At 39.2% G+C, this 23,186-nt stretch overlaps 1 protein-coding gene across 1 annotated transcript in view; it reads right to left on the minus strand.

Moving 5' to 3' along the window:
• Window positions 1-23,186, minus strand: part of FBN2 (fibrillin 2) — a 267,961-nt gene that overhangs the window by 139,144 nt on the left and 105,631 nt on the right. Inside the window, exon 8 of the mRNA XM_053567017.1 lies at window positions 10,273-10,398. Within this exon, the coding sequence (XP_053422992.1) occupies window positions 10,273-10,398 (126 nt within the window). The remainder of the gene's footprint in view (window positions 1-10,272; window positions 10,399-23,186) is intronic.

The following is a 23,186-nucleotide window of genomic DNA, read 5'->3' on the forward strand; positions in this document are numbered from 1 at the left end:
AAAAAAATCTGATTTAATCTGCTTAAAAAAGACACATTTAAAACACAAGAATGTGGAACGATTGTAAGAAAAAATAAACAAATTGTATATAAGTTAAACCCTCTATTCTCACTCACAAAATGTGGTATAAAATAAGGCACAAAACAGATCAAGAGAAAATATTTATGAATAGATCAGGGATAAAGAAAACTATTTTATAAAGTCAATACTTAACAGAAAAGGTCCAATTCACCAGGAGAATAAACTTGTAAACAATTATCACTTTATAATGTAGCATCAGACTCTATAAAACAAAAACCTACAAAACTACATGGAGAAACGGAGAAATCTTCCACCGTAGTGGGATAGTCACACAATTCATTCAGTAATAGATGGACAAAATGCTGTACGTACAGACACAATCTGGACAGTACCATTAACATTGATCTAATGAAGACATCTAGAATCTGGCATCCACCAATTGGAGAAAATCCTTCCTTTTCAAGTCCACGGGACTTATAAAAAGTAGTGATTGGCTAAGCCACAAAGCAAATATCGTATCAGAATTCTTTCTAAGGATTGGTATTATCTGACGACATTCTGTGACCAGTGTACGCAAGGAAGCTGAACATTAACAACAAAAGAAACCAACAAAACCTCATATAGTTCTAAACAACTCATGGGCCAAATACAATATCAAATTGAAAATAAGGTAATGTAAATAAAAATGCCCAGCAAGTACTCATCAGGAATCCATTCTATACCTGTTCCCAACTTTGGGAGTCTACAATGATACTGGGAGCATGTCACAGGCTCATATTGGCACAGAACATCACAATGTTGATTCGTGTTTATGATGATGCCATTGGGACAGCTAAAATCCAGAGTCATTTAAAATTATTATTACCTACCCAGTAGCATTTTCTTTATTTATTTTCTCGAAGTTACTAAATGATCATCAGGTGGGGGATCTGAAAAACATTTTTGAAGTCAAAGAGGGCTCTTTAAATTAAAGAAATGTTAATAACTGCTCTTTTATGTAGTTTTGAAACCTCCTGGAGGAAACTGAGACATGGTGAGAGGGTACTGAGGCAGCAAAAGAGGCCTGGAAAGAAAATTGTAATCTTTTTTTCATTAATTTCATAATTCATCCTTCTAACAATAATAGGAAGGCAGTCAACCTCCACCACCTTGAGCCAAAACATACCAGGATGAGATAGAGACGAGTGTGCTGTCTCATAGTTAAGGTCTCCAAAAAGGTCTATTTCAAAGAAGATTAGAGATTAGGAGCTATAATTCCTTTGTGGGTATGAAATTTCACGGCCCTTAGAAAACATTGGGTTAGAAAATGTATCAAGTAAAAGAATCTTTGGAATAAGAAAGGAACTCCTGATAGAAATAAGAGTTGTCCAGGCACATATATAATTCCCTTGAAACAAGGAATTATTAAGGACAAAGGCAGATAAAAGGCTATAAAAACAAAATCTTTCTAATGCTTGGTATGTGTTTAACTGTAGGACTGATACGTCTTAAGTAATGAAAACAAGTCTATTCCTTGAATCACTTCCTATCACCCTCACCAGGAGGCTTATTTACAGCCAGGCTGAGAGAGGAAGCAATTCATCTCTTCTGATTAAAATATAAATCTATTTTGAAACAAAATAATGGTCTGCTTATCAGAGTTTGTTTCATGGCCTGACATTTAGTCTAAACTTGATTTAACAGAATGAGTGGTTAATTATACGTACAATGTGATGAAAACTTGGTAAAAGTTGGGGATTGTACCATGAAATAAATGTCTCCTGTTGAATGAGCTTTGCTCATTAAAAAATGAAGGGTTCAGCCAGAATACACCAATGAGGTTAGCCTGGGTCAGGACACTCGTGATAGCAGGTGTTCCATAAATAGCAGCCTTTGTTTCAGGCTTGGGCCCCTGAGACTTGATGCCTCCACCTGCCTCTTTGACGGTCTGCTTCCAGCCTGGGTTCCCCTTGAATAATTCTGGGGATTCCTACTATTCCTAAAACACTTTCATTTACATTATTCAAGAGTTAACTCGAACTAGGAGCAAAGAAAGAAGTACAACAACTATCGATCCCCAATTTACGTTTTCCTTTAAGAGTGAAGTCCTTCTTCATGTTGTAACCTTTTTCTAGGAGACCATTTCTTAATTAAAAGTGGTATCCCTGTTCCAGCAGTAGCCTTTACGTGATTCCAATATTAAAACTAAAACACTGTTCAGTATACCATTTCATTCCTGGCTTCTCCTCTTGCTTTTAGTTAAATATTCTTAGGCATCATGGGTTCTCTTGCAAGGGTTTGCTTGCAAATGCACACATGCATATATAATCAACACCCAGCATTACACAGATGCTACATGATATGGAAACAATTCTTGCAATTTTTTTTTTTTTTTGTAGAGACAGAGTCTCACTTTACCGCCCTCTGGTAGAGTGCCTTGGCGTCACACAGCTCACAGCAACCTCTAACTCTTGGGCTTACGCAATTCTCTTGCCTCAGCCTCCCAAGCAGCTGGGACTACAGGCACCCGCCACAACGCCCGGCTATTTTTTTTGTTGTTGTAGTTTGGCCAGGGCAGGGTTTGAACCCGCCACCCTCGGCATATGGGGCTGGTGCCCTACTTACTGAGCCACAGGCACCGCTGCAATTTTTATAAAACATATCCTGGCTGTCACTCTTGTATGAACATCCTCCTCGTTTATTCTAAACCAGACTGATTTTTGTTTCTCTCCTGTTCTACAGTCTGGATGGGCTCTCACGGTCCTCCAGACTAAACTGAACTTCTTAGCAAAGCATGGCAGTTAGTAACCTCGCAACAGAATTTCAGTCTCAATTCATGCTGCTCATTTTACTTTCACTTGTTCTCTGGCTCAGCCCTCTTCCCAGACAGACTCTCCTTATCCCCTCCCGGAGACCCGGGGACGTTTCAGCATCTGCAGACTTGCTCACATTAAGCCTCCTCACATGGCACCACTGGTCTCGGGGGACATTTCAGCATCTGCAGACTTGCTCACACTAGCCTCCTCGCATGGCACCCCCGATGCCTCCCATCTACGTAGTTCCCACCCATTTCTACACCAGGGCTCATCTTCCTGATGATTTGAACTATAAATTCAGGTTTTCATTTTGACTGACCGCAACTGTTACCTAAAAATGTATTTAGCAATTAATCACAGACTTCAACTTTCTCTTATATCATTACTACTTTTTCACACTATGTTTTCAGTCCTCCCGCTTCCCGCCAAGAGTACCCCATAGCAATACTGTGCACGAAACATCTAGAAAGTTCAAGAAAATGCACTAGGATGTTGTGGCACCATCACATGGTTGTAAGCATTTCTAAATGCTCAATGTTACTTTCTGAACTTAACTTGCTATTGTCCAGCACTTCCAGCTCCCCCTGGTTCGGGGCTTTTCTCACTCAGTGTAAGTAACAGCAGCAGGCACATTACCCTGCATGCAGAATCTGCTCACGGCTGCCCCTCACAGGCACATTACCCTGCGTGCAGAATCTGCTCACGGCTGCCCCTCACAGGCACATTACCCTGCGTGCAGAATCTGCCCACGGCTGCCCCTCACAGGCACATTACCCTGCGTGCAGGATCTGCCCACGGCTGCCCCTCACAGGCACATTACCCTGCGTGCAGGATCTGCCCACGGCTGCCCCTCACAGGCACATTACCCTGCGTGCAGGATCTGCCCACGGCTGCCCCTCACAGGCACATTACCCTGCGTGCAGAATCTGCTCACGGCTGCCCCTCACAGGCACATCACCCTGCGTGCAGAATCTGCCCACGGCTGCCCCTCACAGGCACATTACCCTGCGTGCAGAATCTGCCCACGGCTGCCCCTCACAGGCACATTACCCTGCGTGCAGAATCTGCCCACGGCTGCCCCTCACAGGCACATTACCCTGCGTGCAGAATCTGCCCACGGCTGCCCCTCACAGGCACATTACCCTGCATACAGAATCTGCCCACGGCTGCCCCTCACAGGCACATTACCCTGCATACAGAATCTGCTCACGGCTGCCCCTCACAGGCACATTACCCTGCATACAGAATCTGCTCACGGCTGCCCCTCACAGGCACATTACCCTGCGTGCAGAATCTGCTCACGGCTGCCCCTCACAGGCACATTACCCTGCATACAGAATCTGCTCACGGCTGCCCCTCACAGGCACATTACCCTGCATGCAGAATCTGCTCAGGGCTGCCCCTCGGTGTCTTGCTTACTTATTCCTGCAGCCATTCTTCTGTGCCTATATCACAATGCAGAAATTAGGTATGAAAGAATGCCATGGATATTACAGCAACAGTCAATTCCAAAATGACACAAGGCTCATATTAAGTAGTGCTATTGAAAGCAGCTTTGAAGAAAAAGATTATTAGGTATGCATTAACTCTTTTAGAATTGTCAGATACAGGGTGGCCATAAAGTTCATGTGCAATTTAAAATACTTGTCGATAGACAACTATTTTTTTCTTCTTTTTTTTTAGTGTTAAATCATAGCTGTGTACACAACTATTTTAAATTGCACATGAACTTTACGGCCATCCTATTCTAATGCTCTATGATAAAAAGGAAAGTTCTTACTTTTTCTTCCTTTCTTTCTTTCTTTTTTTTGTTTTGTAGAGACAGAGTCTCACTTTATTGCCCTCGGTAGAGTACCGTGGCGTCACACAGCTCACAGCAACTTCCAACTCCTGGGCTTAGGCAATTCTCTTGCCTCAGCCTCCACCTGGACTACAGGCACCCGCCACAATGCCCAGCTATATTTTTGTTGCACTTTGGCCAGGGCTGGTATGAACCCACCACCTTCAATATATGAGACTGGTGCCCTACCCACTGAGCCACAGGTGCCACAAAGAAAAGGAAAGTTCTTTCTGAGATATTTAAAAACTGGATTAAACATGCTAGATAAAATTTGATTTCTGCATTTAGCATACAATGAAATGGGAAAACTATTCTATTTTATAATGAAAATGCCCAGTTACGCTTTCCTGCCATATGAAACTGTTTTCCTACACATAAAAGAAAAAAGGTTAAGTTTATGATACTTTGTAATGTAATATAGGCTCAGGACATTAGTATTAACTACAATAAGGAATTAGGGCAACATTCAGTATTTGACACTCTAAAAATAAAGATGCAAATCACAAGCAGTTTTATACTAAAAGAAAATCTTTGGGTTCATCCAATTCATTATCATTGGCATACATGCAATTACAAAGCATAGAAATATCTCAGGGGCATATATAATTCAATCATAAATTCAATTAAGAAAATACAGACTCGAATTTTTAAAAATCAAAGTCAAAGATCTCTTACACACTAAAATGTTAGGTTTATATTTGCTCATATATGGAAAGCACACACTTATTCCAAATATAACAGTTATTCAAAAAAATTTAAAGCTGCCTACTTAATTTTAACATTGGTTTTGTCATTTTGGAGAGTCATTCACCCTTCCCTCAAAGCCTTCCTCTGTTGAGACTGACAATGAATGGGACTCCCAGCTAGCACAGGACTTGGCGTTCTGAAGCTCAAGCTCCAGGATCTTATTAGTGCCACAACACCACGTCCCACAGGATGCCCAACAGTGTAGGGTGGTTATAAACAACACGAACTTCTTCTGTTCACATGCTCTCACTCTTCCCTCCAACGGTCTTCCTATTCATTCAGAAAAGATTTACCGACTCAGCATAAACTTTTATGCAGGATTCGGACTACACGAAGCCCAGGTCCATGAAGTTGCATGAGGCAGGACCTAATGGACCTCACAGTCTGACCAGAGAGTAAAGCTCAAGTACCCATGATGGCGTGGTAAACCCTAAAATGAAGGAAATGGAAACACACAATGGCAGGTGGGGGCTAATTAATTTTGCCCAAGAAGAAAATACTGTGTAGGTGGAAAGGCTGTAAAGTGATACCAAGTTGGGACTCACAAGATGAATTGGGTTTTAAAGAGCATAGAAGGGGAAAATCAAGATGCGTCAGGCAGAGCGGGCATCATGGGCAAAAGGCAAGGGCAGTGTGCATGAAATGAATCGACTGACTGTGCAGTGAGCTGTCAACAGTGACCCTAAAAATAGGTAATTTGCTCAGTTTTACAGACTTAATATTTCGCCAAAAATGACTTACTCAATGAAAGATTTCTATCTGATAAATCCATCTATAAAACACAACAATTTTTCATGGCACTGTATATGAAATTTCTTTTCTGGATACTGATTGTTAGTATAAAGGAATTTTGGCACATTGATTTTGTAACCTAAGATTTTGCTGTGTCCTGTCTATAAGTTCTAAATTTTTGTGTACATGTATTTGTGTACAGTCTTTAAAATTGTTTACATATGTTGTCATGCTACCTGTAAAGAGAGTTTAAATTTTTACTTTCTGTTTTAGATGTGTTTTATTTCTATTTCTTGCCTTATTGCTTTGGTTAGAATTTCCAGTACTATGCTGAATAGAAGTCGGGGGGTGGGCATCCCTTTCGTGTTCCTGATGACCATGAGGTTAGCTCTAATCTTGTCATATATACCGTTTATTGTGTTAAGGCAAATTCCTTCTATACCTGATCTGCTGAATGTTTAACATGAAAAGATGCTGAATTTTGTCAAATACTTTCTCTGCATCTATTGAAATGACCAGTCTTAGAAATAAATTTCAGAAGATAAAAAAATCTAATTAAGGTCCTATTTGTTTATTTTTATTGTTGCTATATTTGCCTCTCGGGTCTCAGTCATAAATTATTTGGCTAGGCCAATATCTAGAAGAGTTTTTCTACAGTTTCTTCTAGAATTCTGTGGTTTCACATCTTACATTTAGGCCTTCAATCCATCTTGGGTTAATTTTTGTGTATGGCAAGAGACAGAGAGCTTGTTTCATCCTTCTGCATGTAGCTATTCAGTTTTGCCAGTACCGTTTGTTGAACAGAGTGTCCTTTCTCCATTGCATGTTTTTGTCTGCTTTGTAAAAATTAGTTGGTTGTACCTATATGGTTTTATTTATGGGTTCTCAATTCTGTTCCATGGGTCTGTGTCTTTACCGTTATATAAGTACCATGCTGTTTTGGTTATTATAGCCTTGTAGTATAATTTGAAGTCAGGTAATGTGACACTAGAGTTTTTTTTTCTTGGTTATTTGGACTCTTTTTTTGTTCCAAAAAGTCAACAGAATAAATAGAAAACCTACAGAATGGGAGAAAACGTTTGCAAGCCATACACCTGACAAAGTGCTAATATTTGGAATCTATGAAGAACTCAAACAACTCATCAAGGAAAAAAGAACCCCATTAAAAAGTGGGTAAAGATGTGAGTAGAGTTATTTCAAAAGAAGCTAGACAAATGGGCATTAGACACATGAAAATATGCTCAACATCTTTAACCGTCAGGAAACTCCAAATTAAAACCACAATGAGATATCACCTTACCCCTCTAAGAATGGCTATTAAAAAACAAAACAGAACAATAGGTGTTTGCATGGATATGGTGAAAAGAGAATGCTTATACACTGTTGGTGGGACTATATATTGTATACAACCTTTATGGAAAACAGTACAGAGATTCATCGAAGAACTAAAAGTACACCTACCATTCAATCCAACAATCCTACTACTATCTATCCAAAGGAAAAAATTCATTTTATCAAAAATGCACCTGCACCCAAATGTTTATCACAGCATAATTCACAACTGCAAAGAGATGGAATCAACGTTAAGTGACCATTAACTTATGCGTGGATAAAGGAAATGTGGGATCCTATTTAGCCATAAAAAGGAAGGAAATAATGTATTTGCAGCAACTTGGATGGAGCTGAAGCCCATTATCCTAAGAGAAATACCTCAGAAATAAAATTTACCTATCAGATAGAATAAACACTCTTCTGGTGACAAGCACACTAAAATCCCTGACTTCAGCAATTCACCCATGTAACAAGAACATTTGTATCCCCCAATATTTTGAAATAAAAATTATTTAAAAATATCTGTACACTAAAAATTATAAAGCATTGGTGACATAAACTGAAGACACAAATACAAGGAAATCTGTGTACCACAAAAAAAAAAAAAAACACAAACAATTCCCATTCAAGGATGTGAAAGGGAGGCTCCTGTGGACACTCTACTTCTTAAGCAGACTGGTTAACATGATGACTTAGAAGCCACTCATGCTGAAGATCTGGGTATCCAGCCACAGGCTCTCCCCATCCTTAAAGTGCGTAAGTGTGACCAGCTCTGTGAACCAATTTTCGCGACCCCTATATGTTTTTATTACAATCCTCTCCCTCTCATGTTTTAGATTCTCAGGCAAGTAGGGCTTGATGACCAGAACCCTTTTACTTTTAACTAACTGCATGACCTTTGTGAGCTGTTTCCCAGTCATGGAATTTCTGCAAGATGTAAGAGTTGAGATTCTGAAGGCTCCTGGACAGACTTCCTGGGGACGTGGTTCAACCTTCCCTCACTAACCTGGCCACATGCTTGGCCCATGTTACTTTCAACACAACCTCCCCCAGGGCTCGGAGACCTCCTTTAAAAAGTCCCTCTTTGTTAGCTGCTGAGATGGATTTGGGGATGATTCATTCAGGTTCATTCTGCTCAGTGATGTCTTTCGTAAGTAAAATTGCCCTTCTTCTTTGGCAATCCTCATTGTCTCAGTAACTCCCTACCTGGTTGGTAAGTAATCGGACTTTGGCCAGGCCCTGGTTGGGTTCTCTAACATAAAGAAGCAGTGTAGTGTCATAGCAGCTCCGATCCTGGATTCTGAGCGATCAGGATCTGAATCCTGACTCCATTTATTGACTGTGTAACATTACACAAGTCACTGAACCTCTCCAAATCTCAGTTCCTTCTTCTGTAAATCTGGACTAATTACACTTGTCACATGGGGCTGGCAGAAGAATTATAGAACATAATGTATGGGTCCAGTGTCGGCATTTCCTCTTTCTCTTCATTAATAATAATAAGGAATATTTTACTGAACACTTACTAGAAGAAACTGAGGTTTGCCTGAGGCCTCGCAGACATGAGATTATGAGTTCAGGGAGATGCCCAGCGTCTTACACGTGGACTGTGTGGTATCATAAATGATAGCTGTTATTTCACCACCACTCCTCCTTCTATGACTGCTATTACTACTCTTCTACAATTATTTATGATGACAACACGGCGTTCTGAAGACAGGATCAACACCTCTCACGTGCGCTGTTAGATGTTCATAGCTAGCACAGTGCACAGCATATCCTTCAATACATTTGATCAAATGAATTTAGGCCAGAGACCTTTTACTGGTGGTCTAGAACCTATAGCTGACATCCTTGACATTCTGCATTTCAATCTCTCCCACCCAAGTGTCTTGGGCATCATCAGGATTATTAGGACGTCGTTGGGATCTACAGAGGCCAGGACAGTTGCTCACACACTAACAGCCTGGCTGGAGTTTCAGACTGTCACTGCCGAGACTGCCACCCTTTAGTGAACCAAGTGACTCCATTCTATGGGTCCCTGATTAATTTCCCTAGTTGTAGCAATACATGAATTGTTAATGCCTGTAAAGAGAACTGTGCTTCTTTCTCCCTTTCTTGCGAGCTATAGTCAGCTTACAATGGAGACTGACGAAGTTTAATGCTCACGAAGAGAAGCGTGAGGGTAGTTCACTGTGTTATGGTCGGGCTTCAAAGAATATTTTCATCATCTCTGTGCTCAGAGGGAAGCAGAAGCCTAAAACCTTGCTCAGTAATGAATACTCAGGACAGTGAAAGCTTGTTTCATCTTTCCAAACAAAGGCTAACGTACAAATATAGTTGGCTTGAACTTGAGTATGTATAAACACAAAGTTAAAGGCATCAATTTCTTTTTTACAGCAGCCATTTTCACTAGAATAAACAAATTCTAAGTAAATAAGATGTTGCCTACATTCACAGCAACAAAAGAACCTTTAATTACTAAATTCTGTCTCGCAAAGCAGGTTTTTAAAAATCTTTCTCATGCCTTTGTGTCTCAAGAGCAGTGGCTTGAGGAAGGTCTTTCTTTATTCCCCCCCGAATTACTCTGACAACATAAAACAAACCCTGATGGTTTCTGAAACTGAAGGATTTGCACAAGAGTACCTGGTCTGCCCATCCCTCAATAGTTGTACCATTTACGTTACAAAGCTCTTTCAGCCATTTCCCCAAAGGCTTTCTAATCATTGCCATCTCCATACCTGGGTGGGCCGTCCTGTCATTATAAAGAAGCAGCGTATTGTGCCTTCAGAATACGAGGCTTACCGATGCACCGGGAGCCATCTGCTGAGGTTACATATCCACGTGGACAAATGCAAAAGTAGCTTCCCACGGTGTTGGAACATTCACCACTTTCACATATCCCAGGAATGATGCTGCACTCATCGATGTCTAATCAAGGAAGAAGGAGAAGATGATTGAGAACAATCTTCATTAAATAGCTTTTAAAAGGGATTTTTTTTCTTAAGACTACCAGAGCACTCATGGTTGATTAGGTCAGATCATGTAACACTCCAGATAGTCTTGTTTCAAGCCCTAAAGAATTTCTCACACATATCTATGGGAACTGAGATGAAAGTAAACTCCCATGGCAGTAAAACAAGGCCAACGAAAGCAGAACTCTATATCCTTTTTTTTTTCCAAATGCAATTTAAATTGGAAATAAGTAAAGATGTCGATGTTTTAGTTTCCATGCTACATCAACTGGGGAATTATCCTACTAGAGCCTTAAAACACACTCACACACACACACACAAACATTTTAAAATACAGAATAACCCTATTGGCAAATTTATAGCTAATTTTCACACTGATTATATGAACCAACAGAGAAAGGCAAACAATTTTTTTTTTCTATTTGGCTTCAAGTTATGTTTTTGTACTTACATCTGAATATGGGTATATTTGACATTCTGGGAGTAACTTCAATCTAAAATCATACAGAAACATGGCAAAGGGCAACTCGGGAGGCTTTGGGAAGTGTCCAGTTTTCCTATTGTACCTCCCTGCACTTACCCACTCAGCATACTCAATGCTGGGAGTAGTCTATTTTCCTTTCACATTAATGAAAGGTCTGCTGGCTTTTAAATTTCCCCTAAAGCGGAAAACCTGGCCGTTCTGTATAAGCTGTAATGTACTTTTCTTCTAGTCCAGTAAGCAAAGGGAGGTAGAAAGGCAAACAAAGCTGCAATTAGGTGCACTGGGAGCTAATTGTTCAGACACTTAAAAGGAAATGAGCTTTTGTGGGAAAAATCCAGCCAAAGATGCCCAGGAGTTGGCTGCCTTTTTTAAGCAATAGGGCAGCACAGACCAATAAATAGAGGGAAACAATAATGAAAGCCACAAATATAATTACTGAAAAGGAAAAGTTACCTGGCGATTTTAGTTTCACTTTAGTTTATTTTCCTTTTAGATGCATTTTTTTTTTAAATGTACCAATCAAAAATAGCAAAAGTCAGCAGGAACTTTTTTAAACTTCTCAATGAAAAAAAGAAAATGGCTGGCAATGCCTTTCTGCGCGCCCGTATTGCTCTACTCTTTATTTTTTTTCCCCATTTATTCTGACAAGTAACTGTTGTCTACAAGCTGTATCATAAAACAACTATATGCTCGTGTGCCTTCTTGACATATTTTTTATAAGAATGTTACCAGATTCAGACATTCTTTGAAATAATATCTCCATTTGAGGCTGAACAGTTAGCCGCAGAAGGCACAGGGGTACAAATCAAACTCTACTCATTTCCCCAGAGAGATCAGAATTCTAAAATGAATTGACTACATGCGGAGCAAATTCCTAATGTGGGGAAAGAGCGACCCTGGGACTTAATCCAGCAAAGTGAAACCACGTGTGTGAAGGGAGGGCCTTCTGCATCCTGTGTTGCGGCCCTAGTGCGGCAGGTCTCCACACAATGGAACGGGGATTCGGAGGACAGATGAACCCACAACAGCTATATTTTAGTTACCAAATAAACTGATCAATCGCCTCTGCATAAGGCAGAAAAAAAAAAAAGAAAAGGAAAAAGAAGGAGTCCCAAGTAGAGCAGGTAGTACAAAAGTGGAGAACCAAAACTCGCCTTCTGACCCTCCTAATATCTAAGGCCCTACCAACCGTCCAGGTGATGGGGAGCAGGATTTATGCAAATTCTTATAAATTAGGAGACTCAAGTCCTTCATTTAGGCCTTAACGTTTATTTCCAGGCATTTCCTTTCATAAGAAAGAGCTTCTTTGTGCCCTAGTCCTAAATACCCTTCCTGACAACAAAAAGAATGGAAAATCAAAAGAAGTTTGACATTTTTCTTTTTTGAGGAAAAAAAAAAATTGGGACAAAGAACATCACATGGAGTGATGCTAAATTTGTGGTTCTTGGGCTTAATACTTTCTTGTACAAAAACTCTGTGCGCTTCACAATTCTTCTTAGAACAAAATAGAAAACTTAAAAGGTTAGCTTCAAAATAATTACATGTAAAGGGCTCTCCAGAAGTTATTTAAGGATTCTGTATAACACATAGAAATGTTTTTCATTTATTTTGGGGTTGGATGCTCCCCCAATTTTAAGTGATTAAAAAATCAGGTGCTTTTCTTAAAACAAAAGAAAATAAAAACAAAACAAAATACAGGCCAAACTCCCTTCGGTCCTTTATGTAGGCACACTCAATAGTCACCCAGTAATTTAAGTTAGCATTAACATTTATGTTCATAAGAATGCATGCGTTTAGCAGTTTTGAATTTAATTCTTCAATACCACGTCATAATCAGACTTGGAGTAGTATCTTCAGAAAGATACATCAAGTATCTATTACCTCCATGAAAACAAGTGTGCCCAAAGGCGATGAGTCTACTCATGGGAAAAAGCAAAGTCTTTTTTCTTTGGCCGAGGCCGAGTTTGAACCCACCACCTCCGGTATTTGGGGCCGGCGCCCTACTCCTTTGAGCCACAGGAGCCACGAAGCAAAGTCTTAGCAGTGGGACCTGGTCTCATGCATATTCTGCACACCTAATATCTTTATAAATACCTTGTCATGAACATTTTTGAATTTTTATCAGTTTGGAGAGAAATTAATATGGCTCTCAGATCTGGAAGTCCAATAGTGGTTCCAGCAATGTCTTTTCCTGAGTCTCTCTAAGATACGCTCAGTTAGACTCTCCTCTGTATTTTAACTTAAAACTTGGGCTGCCTTCCCTGATAGGGGCCAAATGGCTGTAGCAGTTTTTTGGTAGACCTTTGACTGTAACATCTACCGGAAGGGAGGATATTTCTCCCAAAGGTCTCTCTTCTAAGAGGAAGAAAACTCTTTACCAGAAGTCCCCATGAAATATTCCCTTTTGTTCTAATGTTGCGAACTGAGTCACATTCCAATATCCAAATGATTCCTCTGGCCAGGAGAAGGTGCTGACTGACATCAGCCTGGAGTCCTGAGTTCATTTTTGTGGCAAGCAGAATGCAGTCCGCTTGAGACTAATAAACAACCAACAACTTTATGGGTGAGTGAGTCTGAAAATATAGCACAGTTAAAGAGAATAAATTGTACCAGAATGGCTGAGAAACTGATGGACGCTAAGCTGGGCTAGTCCAGCCCACACCAGATCCTGGAAAGCCAACCCAAGAACTTGGGCTTTTATCCTGAAGGTGATGGACAGTGTCTATGAAGGAATTTAAATGAAACAGGAGTATTACATGAATAAATCAACATTTTAGAAGTAAAAATCTTGTGTTTAATGCAGATAGGTGATCTAATAGTTCAGTGGTAAATGTAGACAGCCAGAGGTAAGGCTTTATGATGAGGAAGGGAACATCTTCAAATGATGATTAGAAGAAATCAATGGGAAGGACTTTGCCACTAGAAAGATATAGCAGGGGTCTAATTTGATTGACAAGGTCAATGATGGAGGGCTATTAACAGAGAATGGGATGCAGATGGAAGAATACATTTCGATGTTGAGTTTTGGACATTTTGAACCTGAAATGTTTGAAAGAATCCAGGAAACATTTTAAGCTACCCAGGTGAACATTGGGGCATAAAACTCAGGAAAGAGCTAAGTTCTGAAGCTGTACACGTGGGGCTTATCATCCACTATGGGGATTGCATTTGTAGACAGAGCAATAGATGAAGTTTGCAAAAAGGATGCATCAAAGAGGCGTTTCAGGAGGGAAACATCTTAGGGAAAGTCAGAGAAAGAAAAGCCAGAGTAGAAGCCTGGGATGGAAAATCAAGAAGGCAAAAGGGAGAATTTGATAAAAGGACGCCAACAAAGAACACCGCAAAAGGGAGAGGGTGTCCAGTGCACCTTGGAAGGGTAAAAAAGAGAAGAACTGGAAAGTCATCATTTTGTAACCTCTGAACACAATTTTTTTTTTAAAGGAAAACTATATCTAAACAAAACCATCTGACAGATTTCTGCCTGCCAAACCACATAACCTCATATTTGTCAACCAAAATTTGTAACACTTCCTGTAAACCTTACGCTAAGCAGAATATAATGAAAAAATTTGCTAAGTAGTGCTAGTGTGATCTCTGATACCACTGAATCCTCGGCATGTGGCTTAGAGATACTGTCCATTCTAAAAGCAGTCCTTGTAACGATTATGTCACAGAGAACTTGGTAGAAAAAGAACAAGAAATGTTTCAAAAAATTGTTCTCAGAATATTTTCTTTCCATGTATGCCAAGGGACTATATATATTGAGCTTATCTGTACATTTTTAAGTATAAAAAAGTACATATGTTTGTGTTACACATTAAACTTCTGTTAATCAATATATTGTTTGACGTTAGGGAAATTCATGATTGAACTGTTAAATGCAAACAAATGCTGCTTATTTCCAGGTTTTCTAAAGACAACAGGCAATATCAGTATGATAAGATAAACTGTCAAAGGAAATGGATGTTTGTTTACCACTTCTCAGATTTTGAAAGTATGGTGAGTATCAACTCTACTCAGAATTTCATCGTCTATAAACTCTCCATTGAGATATGACTCATATACTTACAACCCGCCAACTTAAAGCGTAACATTTAATTGTTTTTAGTTTGTTCAGAGGATGGTGCAACCATCACTACTACCTAATTTTAGAACATGTTCATCCCCCTCAGAATTTCACCCCATTAGTGATCATTCCTCTCATCCCTCTCCAAGCCTTAGGCAGCTACTCTGTTTCCCCGAAAATAAGACAGTGTCTTATTTTAAGGTGTGCTCCCAAAGACGCGCTAGGTCTTATTTTCAGGGGATGTCTTATCTTTCCTGTAAGTAGGTCTTATTTTTGGAGGATGTCTTATTTTGGGGGAAACAGGGTACTAACCTAGTTTCTATCTCCACTATTTGCTTCTTCCAGACATTTCGCATAAATAGAATCATAAAATAAGTAGCCATCTGTGGCTGGCTTTTTCCCTGAGTGCAGTGTCTTTGAGGTTCATTCATGTAGTATCAGATCTTTATTCCTTTTAATTGATAAATAATATTCTGCTGTGTGGATATTACCACATTTTATTCATGCATTCATCAGTTGATAGATATTTAGGTTATTTCTATTTCTTTTTTGCTATTAAAAACAATGATATCATATATACATGTACTAGTTTTGTGTGTGCGCGCGTGCGCGCACACACACACACTCCTCTCCCTTGGGTATACACCTAAAAATAGAATTGCTGGGTCATATGGTAATTCTATGTTTAATTTATCGAGGAACTGACAAACTGTTTTCCAAAGTAGATGTAATAATTTACCTTCCTCCCAGCAATGCAGGAAGGCTCCAGCTTCCCCACATCTTCACCAACACTGATTACTGTCTTTTTCTGGTCATGGTTGTGGAGTGGTGATGTGCTGTAGTTCGGTTTGCTTTGCTCTAATGATTCACGACGTTAAGCACAGTCTCGTAGGCTCACTTGCCTTCTGTAGATTGTTTAATTCCTTTGCTCAGTTTTTAAGTTAGTTATTTGCCTTTTACTAAGGAGTTGTAAGAAAATATGTACCATATATAATGTGTGACCTTCCTATGAATTTTCGTATGAACCTATAAATACTGTATAGTATTTGTACAGTTTTATTGTGCACCTGTGATATGAATGCAGCAACCATAGCATCTATCATGATCAAGTCAGGATCTCTGGGATATCCATTACCTAATATAGTTGTCATTTCTATGCATCCAGAACATTTTAAGACCTCTCTTCTAGCTAGTTGGAAATATATAACACATTGAAGTTAACTATAGTCGCCATACTGTGCTATAGAACATTGGAACTTACCCTTTGTATCTAACTGTGTGTTCGTACCCATTAACCCACCTCTTTCCTTCTCCCCACTCTAATCCTTCCCCGTCTCCGGCAACTCTCATTCTATCTTTATGTCCATGAGACCCACGTTTTTAGCTTCCACGTATGAGGGAGAACATGAGGTATTTGCCTCTCTTTGCCTTACTTATTTCACTTAAGAAAATGACCTCCAGTTCTGTGATGTTGCAAACGATTTTACTATTTTGGGGGCTGAGCAGTATTCCATCTATCCATTGATTCCATAACTTTGCTATTGTGAATAGTGTTGCAATAAACAAACATAAGGGTGCAAGTATCCATTTGATATAATGATTTCCTTTCCTTTGAATAGATATTGAGTAGTGGTATTGCTGGATCATACGGTAGTTTTAGTTTTAGTTTTTTTGAGAAATCTCCATACTGTTTTCCATACTAGTTGTACTAATCTACAGTCCCACCAACAGTGTATTGTCGGTGCAGAGTCCCTTTTCTCTGCATCCTCACCAGCGTCGGTTATTTTTTTGTCTTTTTAAGATGAGTCCTTCTAACTGGGGTGAGATGACATCTCAGTATGACTTTGATTTGCATTTGCCTGAAGATTACTGATCTTGAACATTTTTCCACATACCTGTTGGCCATTTATATGTCTTCTTTTGAAAAATGTCAAAACATGTCCTTTTCCCACTTTTTAACAGGAAAATTAAATTTTTGTTGGTGAGTTGAGTTCCTTACATATTAGCTCTTTGTTGGAGGAGTAGTTTGTGAATATTTTCTACCATTCAACAAGTTGTGTCTTCATTCTACTGCTGGTCTCTTTTGCTGTGCAGAAGATTTTTAGTTTAATATAGTTCCATTTGTCTATTTTTAATTTTGTTATCTGTGCTTTTGAGGTGTTAGCCAGAAAAGCTTTGACTAGATCAATGTCCTATAGTCTAGTAATTTTATAGTTTTAGGTCTTACATTTAAGACCTAAATTAATTAATTAAAGACCTTTAGTCTTTAATTCACTTTGAGTTGATTTATGATAATGGTGAGAGAGACAGGGTCTAGTTTCATTTTTCTGTATATGCAAATCCAGTTTTCCCAGCACCATTTACTGAAGTTCCCCAATGTTACCTTTTTGCACTTTTGTCAAAATCAGCTGTACATATGTGGATTTATTTCTAAGCTCACAATTCTATTACATTGATCTATGTGTATTTTTTTTTATAATTCCATTCTGTTTTGGTACTACAGACTTGTAATGTATTTTGAAGTTATTCCTGTGATTCCTCTGGATTTATCATTCTTGCTCAAGATTGCCTTGGCTCTTTGAGCTTTCTTTGGTTCCATACTAACTTTAGGATTTTTTTTTTCTATTTCTGTGAAAAACGACATTGATATTTTGATGGGTATTGCATTGAGTCAGTAGATTGCCTTGGGTAGTACAATCATTTTAACAATATTATTTCTCTTGATTCATGAAATTCATTCCCAGAGTTCTTTTTGTTTTTTCTTTTTGGTAGTAATTATAAATGAGACAGCCTTTTAAATTTATTTTTCAGCTATTTCATTATTTGTGTTCAGAAATGGTACTGATTTTTGTATGTTCATTCTGTATCCTGCAACTTTACCATGGGTATTTATCAGATCTAAGAGGTTTTGGTTCAATCTTTGGGTTTTGCTTTATGTCATCTCCAAAGAAGGATGATTTGATTGCCACTTTTCCAATTTGGATGCCTTTTACTTCTTTTTCTTTCCTGATTCCACTGGCTCGGAATTCCAGTACTATGTTGAACATGTGTATTAGTGCTAAAACTAGCCATCTTTGTCTCGTTCCAATTCTTACAGTATGATGTTAGCCATATTATTATGTTGAGGTATGTTCTTCCCAGGCCTAGTTTGTTGAGAATTTTTGCCATGAAGGGATGTTAGATTTTTTTTTTTTTTGTAGAGACAGAGTTTCACTTTATTGCCCTCGGTAGAGTGCCGTGGCGTCACACAGCTCACAGCAACCTCCAACTCCTGGGCTTAGGCGATTCTCCTGCCTCAGCCTCCCGAGTAGCTGGAACTACAGGCGCCCGCCACAATGCCCGGCTATTTTTTGTTGCAGTTTGGCTGGGGCTGGGCTTGAACCCGCCACCCTCGGTATATGGGGCCGGCGCCCTGCTCACTGAGCCACAGGCGCCGCCCGGGATGTTAGATTTTTATCAAATATTTTTTCATATAAGCTGATCATATGATTTTTGTCCTTCATTCTGTTGATATGATGTATCATGTTTATTGATTTGCATATGTTGAATTATCTTTGCACCCCTGGGATAAATCCGGCTTGATCATGATGTATTATCTTTTTGATGTGCTATTGGATTTAGTTTGCTAGTATTTTGTGGAGGTTTTTGGACTATTGACCTGTAGTTTTCTTTCTTCATTGTGTACTTTTCTGGTTTTGGTACCTGGGCAAGGCTGGCCTCATAGAATGAGTTCTGCCCTGAACTTTATTATTTCTTTCCTTTTACTAATTTTAGCTTTGATTTGTTCTAGCTTTTCTAATTCTTTGAGGTGCATGGTTAGACAGTACACTTGAAGTCTTTCTACTTTTTGATGTAGGTGTTTAATGCTAAAAACTTCTTCCTTAGCACTGTTTTTACTTTATCCAATAAGTTTTAGTATGCTATGTTTCTATTTTCATTTGCTTTAGGACATTTCAGCAGTTAAATTCTTACTTTGCTGGAGAGAAAGTCTTTCAAGGTACTTATATCATCATTCTGGAAGCCTTGTTCTTCCATGTCACGTACTTTTTAACTAAATTCAAGGTTTCTAATTTAATAAGAATTATTAACCACGGGGAAGGATTTTATTTATTACACTATAATTGTAACCAAGAAAGCAGATATATTTTCCAGGCAAGCAAGCAAAAATGAAATTACTCTTCTCTTATATACGATTTATTTGTGGGGAGGTAGGAAAACATAATCTCTAAAATTTTCTTTATTTTTTCCCCCTTACAATATAAGACTATATGTCAAAGTTGGCAACAATAGTTATGAAATTTCTGTATTATCATTGTCCTATCTTTACCTTCAATTGATAAATACTGTAATTAGCTCTATTCTATGCCTGATCAAAGGTATGTTTATAGAATAAGATTGAATCAGACCGAAATTTATACAAACATTGAGTATTTAACCTACTGATGATAACTAAGTGGCCACAAGAGGGTATAATTTCTTAACTCAATATTTTGTTCTGTGTAAAAAGGATAATAATGAAAATGCAATTCCTTCTTTAAAACTCTCAACTTGTCTTTTATAAATAATTAGGTAAACAGATATTGATTGGGCATATCCTATTTATTCATGAACTCCATAAAGCAATTACAGATTTAAAGAGCCTTTGATTTGCCACATACCAAGTCCCACGATCTCTAACATTCATTAAGTAGATAAGTGTAAAATATGACACATTATGATTTATTCCTTTAGAGAAAATCAACAACATGCTATCTCAATTTAATTATGACGAACAGCAAAAATTCTTGGAGAATAAAGTAATTGATAAAGGACCCAAAGAATAGGACAGAACTTTAGCATGTAGGCTAGATGAGAGGGGTTCTTCCAGACAAAGGGCATCTAGAAGCTGAAGGATGGAGGTGGCCACCGGAAGGCATGGAGGATGTATGAACAGGTTCTTGAGAGTCTGGGGTGTTTACTTAGACAACAGTATAACTAGACCGTTAAGTGAAGACTTAGAATGCCATTGGGAATCTGCCCCTGCTTTGCAGGCAGTGAGGAACAACTAGATCATTAATTAGACAAATAGAATGATAGAAATTTTACTTTTGGCAAAGATATCTGCCAATGTTGATAGAGAATAAGAGGGTTGAGGTAGGAATAGAGTCAGGGACAATAGAGATGATGATGACATGGTCTATGCTTCAGTTGATGAGGATGGGACAGGAAAGAAAAGAATAAATGTAAAAATATTCTGAAAGCAAAATTAAGAATAAGAGGAAAGAAAAATAAGGTTTGTTACTGAGCTAATATTAATGAAATTAATAAAGTAAGAAAAATACATTTTTAGGAAACTATTTTGAGTTAATATCTAAAACCAGCTCAACATCCAAGGTAGATTTTTGGAAAATGACTGTAATCTGTGGATACAGATAGTTGAAGCCATCAATACGAATAAAATCAGTAAGACAGAGAATATAAAGTGAAGAGAAAAGATCATAGGGGAAGAAAAAGTGTTAAAAGGTGGTGACTAAGGGATCTATTCATCTGAAAAGAGTGAAGCAAGTGAAGATAAAGTAAAGGGAAAGAGCGGGCTCGGCGCCTGTGGCTCAACAGCTAAGGCGCCAACCATATACACCAGAGCTGGCAGGTTCGAATCCAGCCTGAGCCTGCCAAACAACAATGACAACTACTGCCAAAAAAAAAAAAAAAAAATAGCTGGGCACTGTGGCGGACGCCTGTAGTCCCAACTCCTTGGGAGGCTGAGGCAAGAGAATCGCTTAAGTCCAGGAGCTGGAGGTTGCTGTGAGCTGTGATGCCACAGCACTCTATGCAGGGTGACAGCTTGAGGCTCTGTCTCCAAAAAAAAAAAAAAAAAAACAAAAACAAAAAAGAAAGAAAAGAAAAGAAAAGGGGAAGAGTGTCACCAGGATTACTAAAAGACTGTAAATTTCCAGGAAGTTGACAGTGGTAGGCAGCATTAGGGCCACCCAATTATGTCACCTCTAGAACCTGTGACTACCTCAGCTGCCATGACAAATGGTAATTATGGGCTGATCTTTAGACGGAGATATGATACTGGATTATTTGGACTTATGTCTAAGGTAATCACAAGGATCCTTATAACTAGAAGAAGGAGACAGAAGTGTCAGATTCAGGGACAGATTTAAAGGAGTGGCCCTGCTAGCTTTAGGGCCGGAAAGGCCCCCAAGCCAAAACATAAGGGCTGCCCTGAAGAAGCTGGGAAAGGCCAGAAAGTAGATTCTCCCTTAGACCCTCCAGAAGGAAAGCATCTCCGCTGAAACCTTGATTTCAGCCCAGCGAGACCCATGTCTGACTCCTGATCTCTAGAACAGTAAGACAACCATTCTGTGTTGTTTTAACGCACTGTTTGTGTTCGCGTGTTAAGAATGCAACAGGAAATTAGTACATCGAGGTAGAATATTTCAGAAGCAACAGGGCAATCAAGAAGAGCAAATGCTAGAGAAAGGAGAAATTCTAGAGAACATAGGCCATTTTACAAAATGATAAAAAATAAAAAGATGGTAAGAAATTTGAGGTAACTGGTACACACAAAGCTGTTAGGAAACTTTGCTGGGCAGAAAGTCAGCAGGAAACAAGATAGTGAGAGGTTTCTAAGGAGATGGAGAGGTCTGTGGTGGGGAGCTTTAGAATAGCCCTGATAGTAGGTAAAGGGGAAAAGTCAGGAAAGAGAAGAGATACCGACCAGAAAATGAACTGTTGTAACTAATGGCAAGAGTTAAAAGGAATATAGAAAGGTGATGCAATCAAGTGCGGGGCTGGAACATTTTGCTCTGAAAAATGGGACGGCGTTTCATCAAAGGCAAAGAAAATGGAAAATGAAGATGTGGTAATAGAATCTGAGGTTGAATAAGTTCACGTCAGATATCTTTAGTCTTCTCAATAGAGTAAAATAGAGCACAGATGTTACAAAACATCAGTGTATATAACGATCGCCCAGACAGCTTGCTGAATATGCAGGCTTTGACTTTCACTCCAGATACCCCGTTCTGTTCCAAACACACTGACAGATGACATGTGAAAAGAGAAAACAAACAAAACAAAAAGACCCAGTTGGTTTCAAAATACAAAATAAATATTCCGTTGGCCTGGTAATAGGACTGCAGAGCAGTGATGTGATCTGAAACCATCTAGATGCCTTTTCTGAAGCTGGCAGCGGTAGTCAGGAGGCCAGGATACACCTGATGACATTACGTGGTGATTAAATACCACAGGAGGAGAAGAGCAGGGTGGAAATGGAACATAGAGCCAGAACAAGAAAGAAATCCATGGAAAAGTGACAGTGAAATTAACACAGCGTGCAAACTACAAACCAGCTATGAGGATGGAATGGAATATTGTTTTCTAAGCAGAGGATACCACATGCACAAGAGGACCCAATTTATTGAAAGAGCTAATTAAATGTTGATGCATCTGAGCCACAGTGCACGGAAAAAATAAGAACAGAGAGGTCAGCAGAGAACGATCCTTCCAGAACTTCAACCATAGTTCAGCAGATTCAAATGGGAAAGTGACATGACCAAATCCATGATGTGGAAAGATCCCTGTGGCTCCAAGGTGCAGAAAGAATTGCAGTGAAACTTGTAGGAGGCAGGAAACTCTCAAAGAAAACTTCCCCAGCAACTCAGAAGAAAGAGGGTAGAGATAAAGGCAGAAAGGAGAGAAATTCAAAGTATTTTTAGGAAGTAGAATCCGTCCAATGTCTTGGTGATAAAGTTGTCGAGTTGTACCCAGGTTTATGACTTGAACAAGAAAATGAATTGTGCCAGTGACTGCCATGGTGAACACAGGAAATGATGGCCAGGTACACACAGGGTGGGGAGGTGGGTGCAGTGGGGCTGAAGACCCCGTCTGTGTACAGTGAGTTTGAAAAATTTGTGTGAAGTATACGGGCCTGATGGGCACCTGCACACAGAAGCAGGAAACCCAGGAGAGGGGTCTGTGTTCCACTTTTTGGAGCCAGCTGCATAGAGATGATTATTTCTACAGGGACGTGAGAAAAGGAGTGAGAAAGGTCCATTGAGTGACTTTGATTAAACTCAATGAGCTCGCTTGACTCGTGAGGTTAGTCCCTAGATTACAATGGGTTCTGGAGTAAGTCAGAAGAAAGCAGAGGATGACTTGACAATTCCGAAGTTTGATGTGAAGAGGAAGTAATAGAGAGAGAGTGCAT

This window comes from Nycticebus coucang, chromosome 17, assembly GCF_027406575.1.
Source record: "Nycticebus coucang isolate mNycCou1 chromosome 17, mNycCou1.pri, whole genome shotgun sequence".
Taxonomy (NCBI): Eukaryota; Metazoa; Chordata; class Mammalia; order Primates; family Lorisidae; genus Nycticebus; species Nycticebus coucang.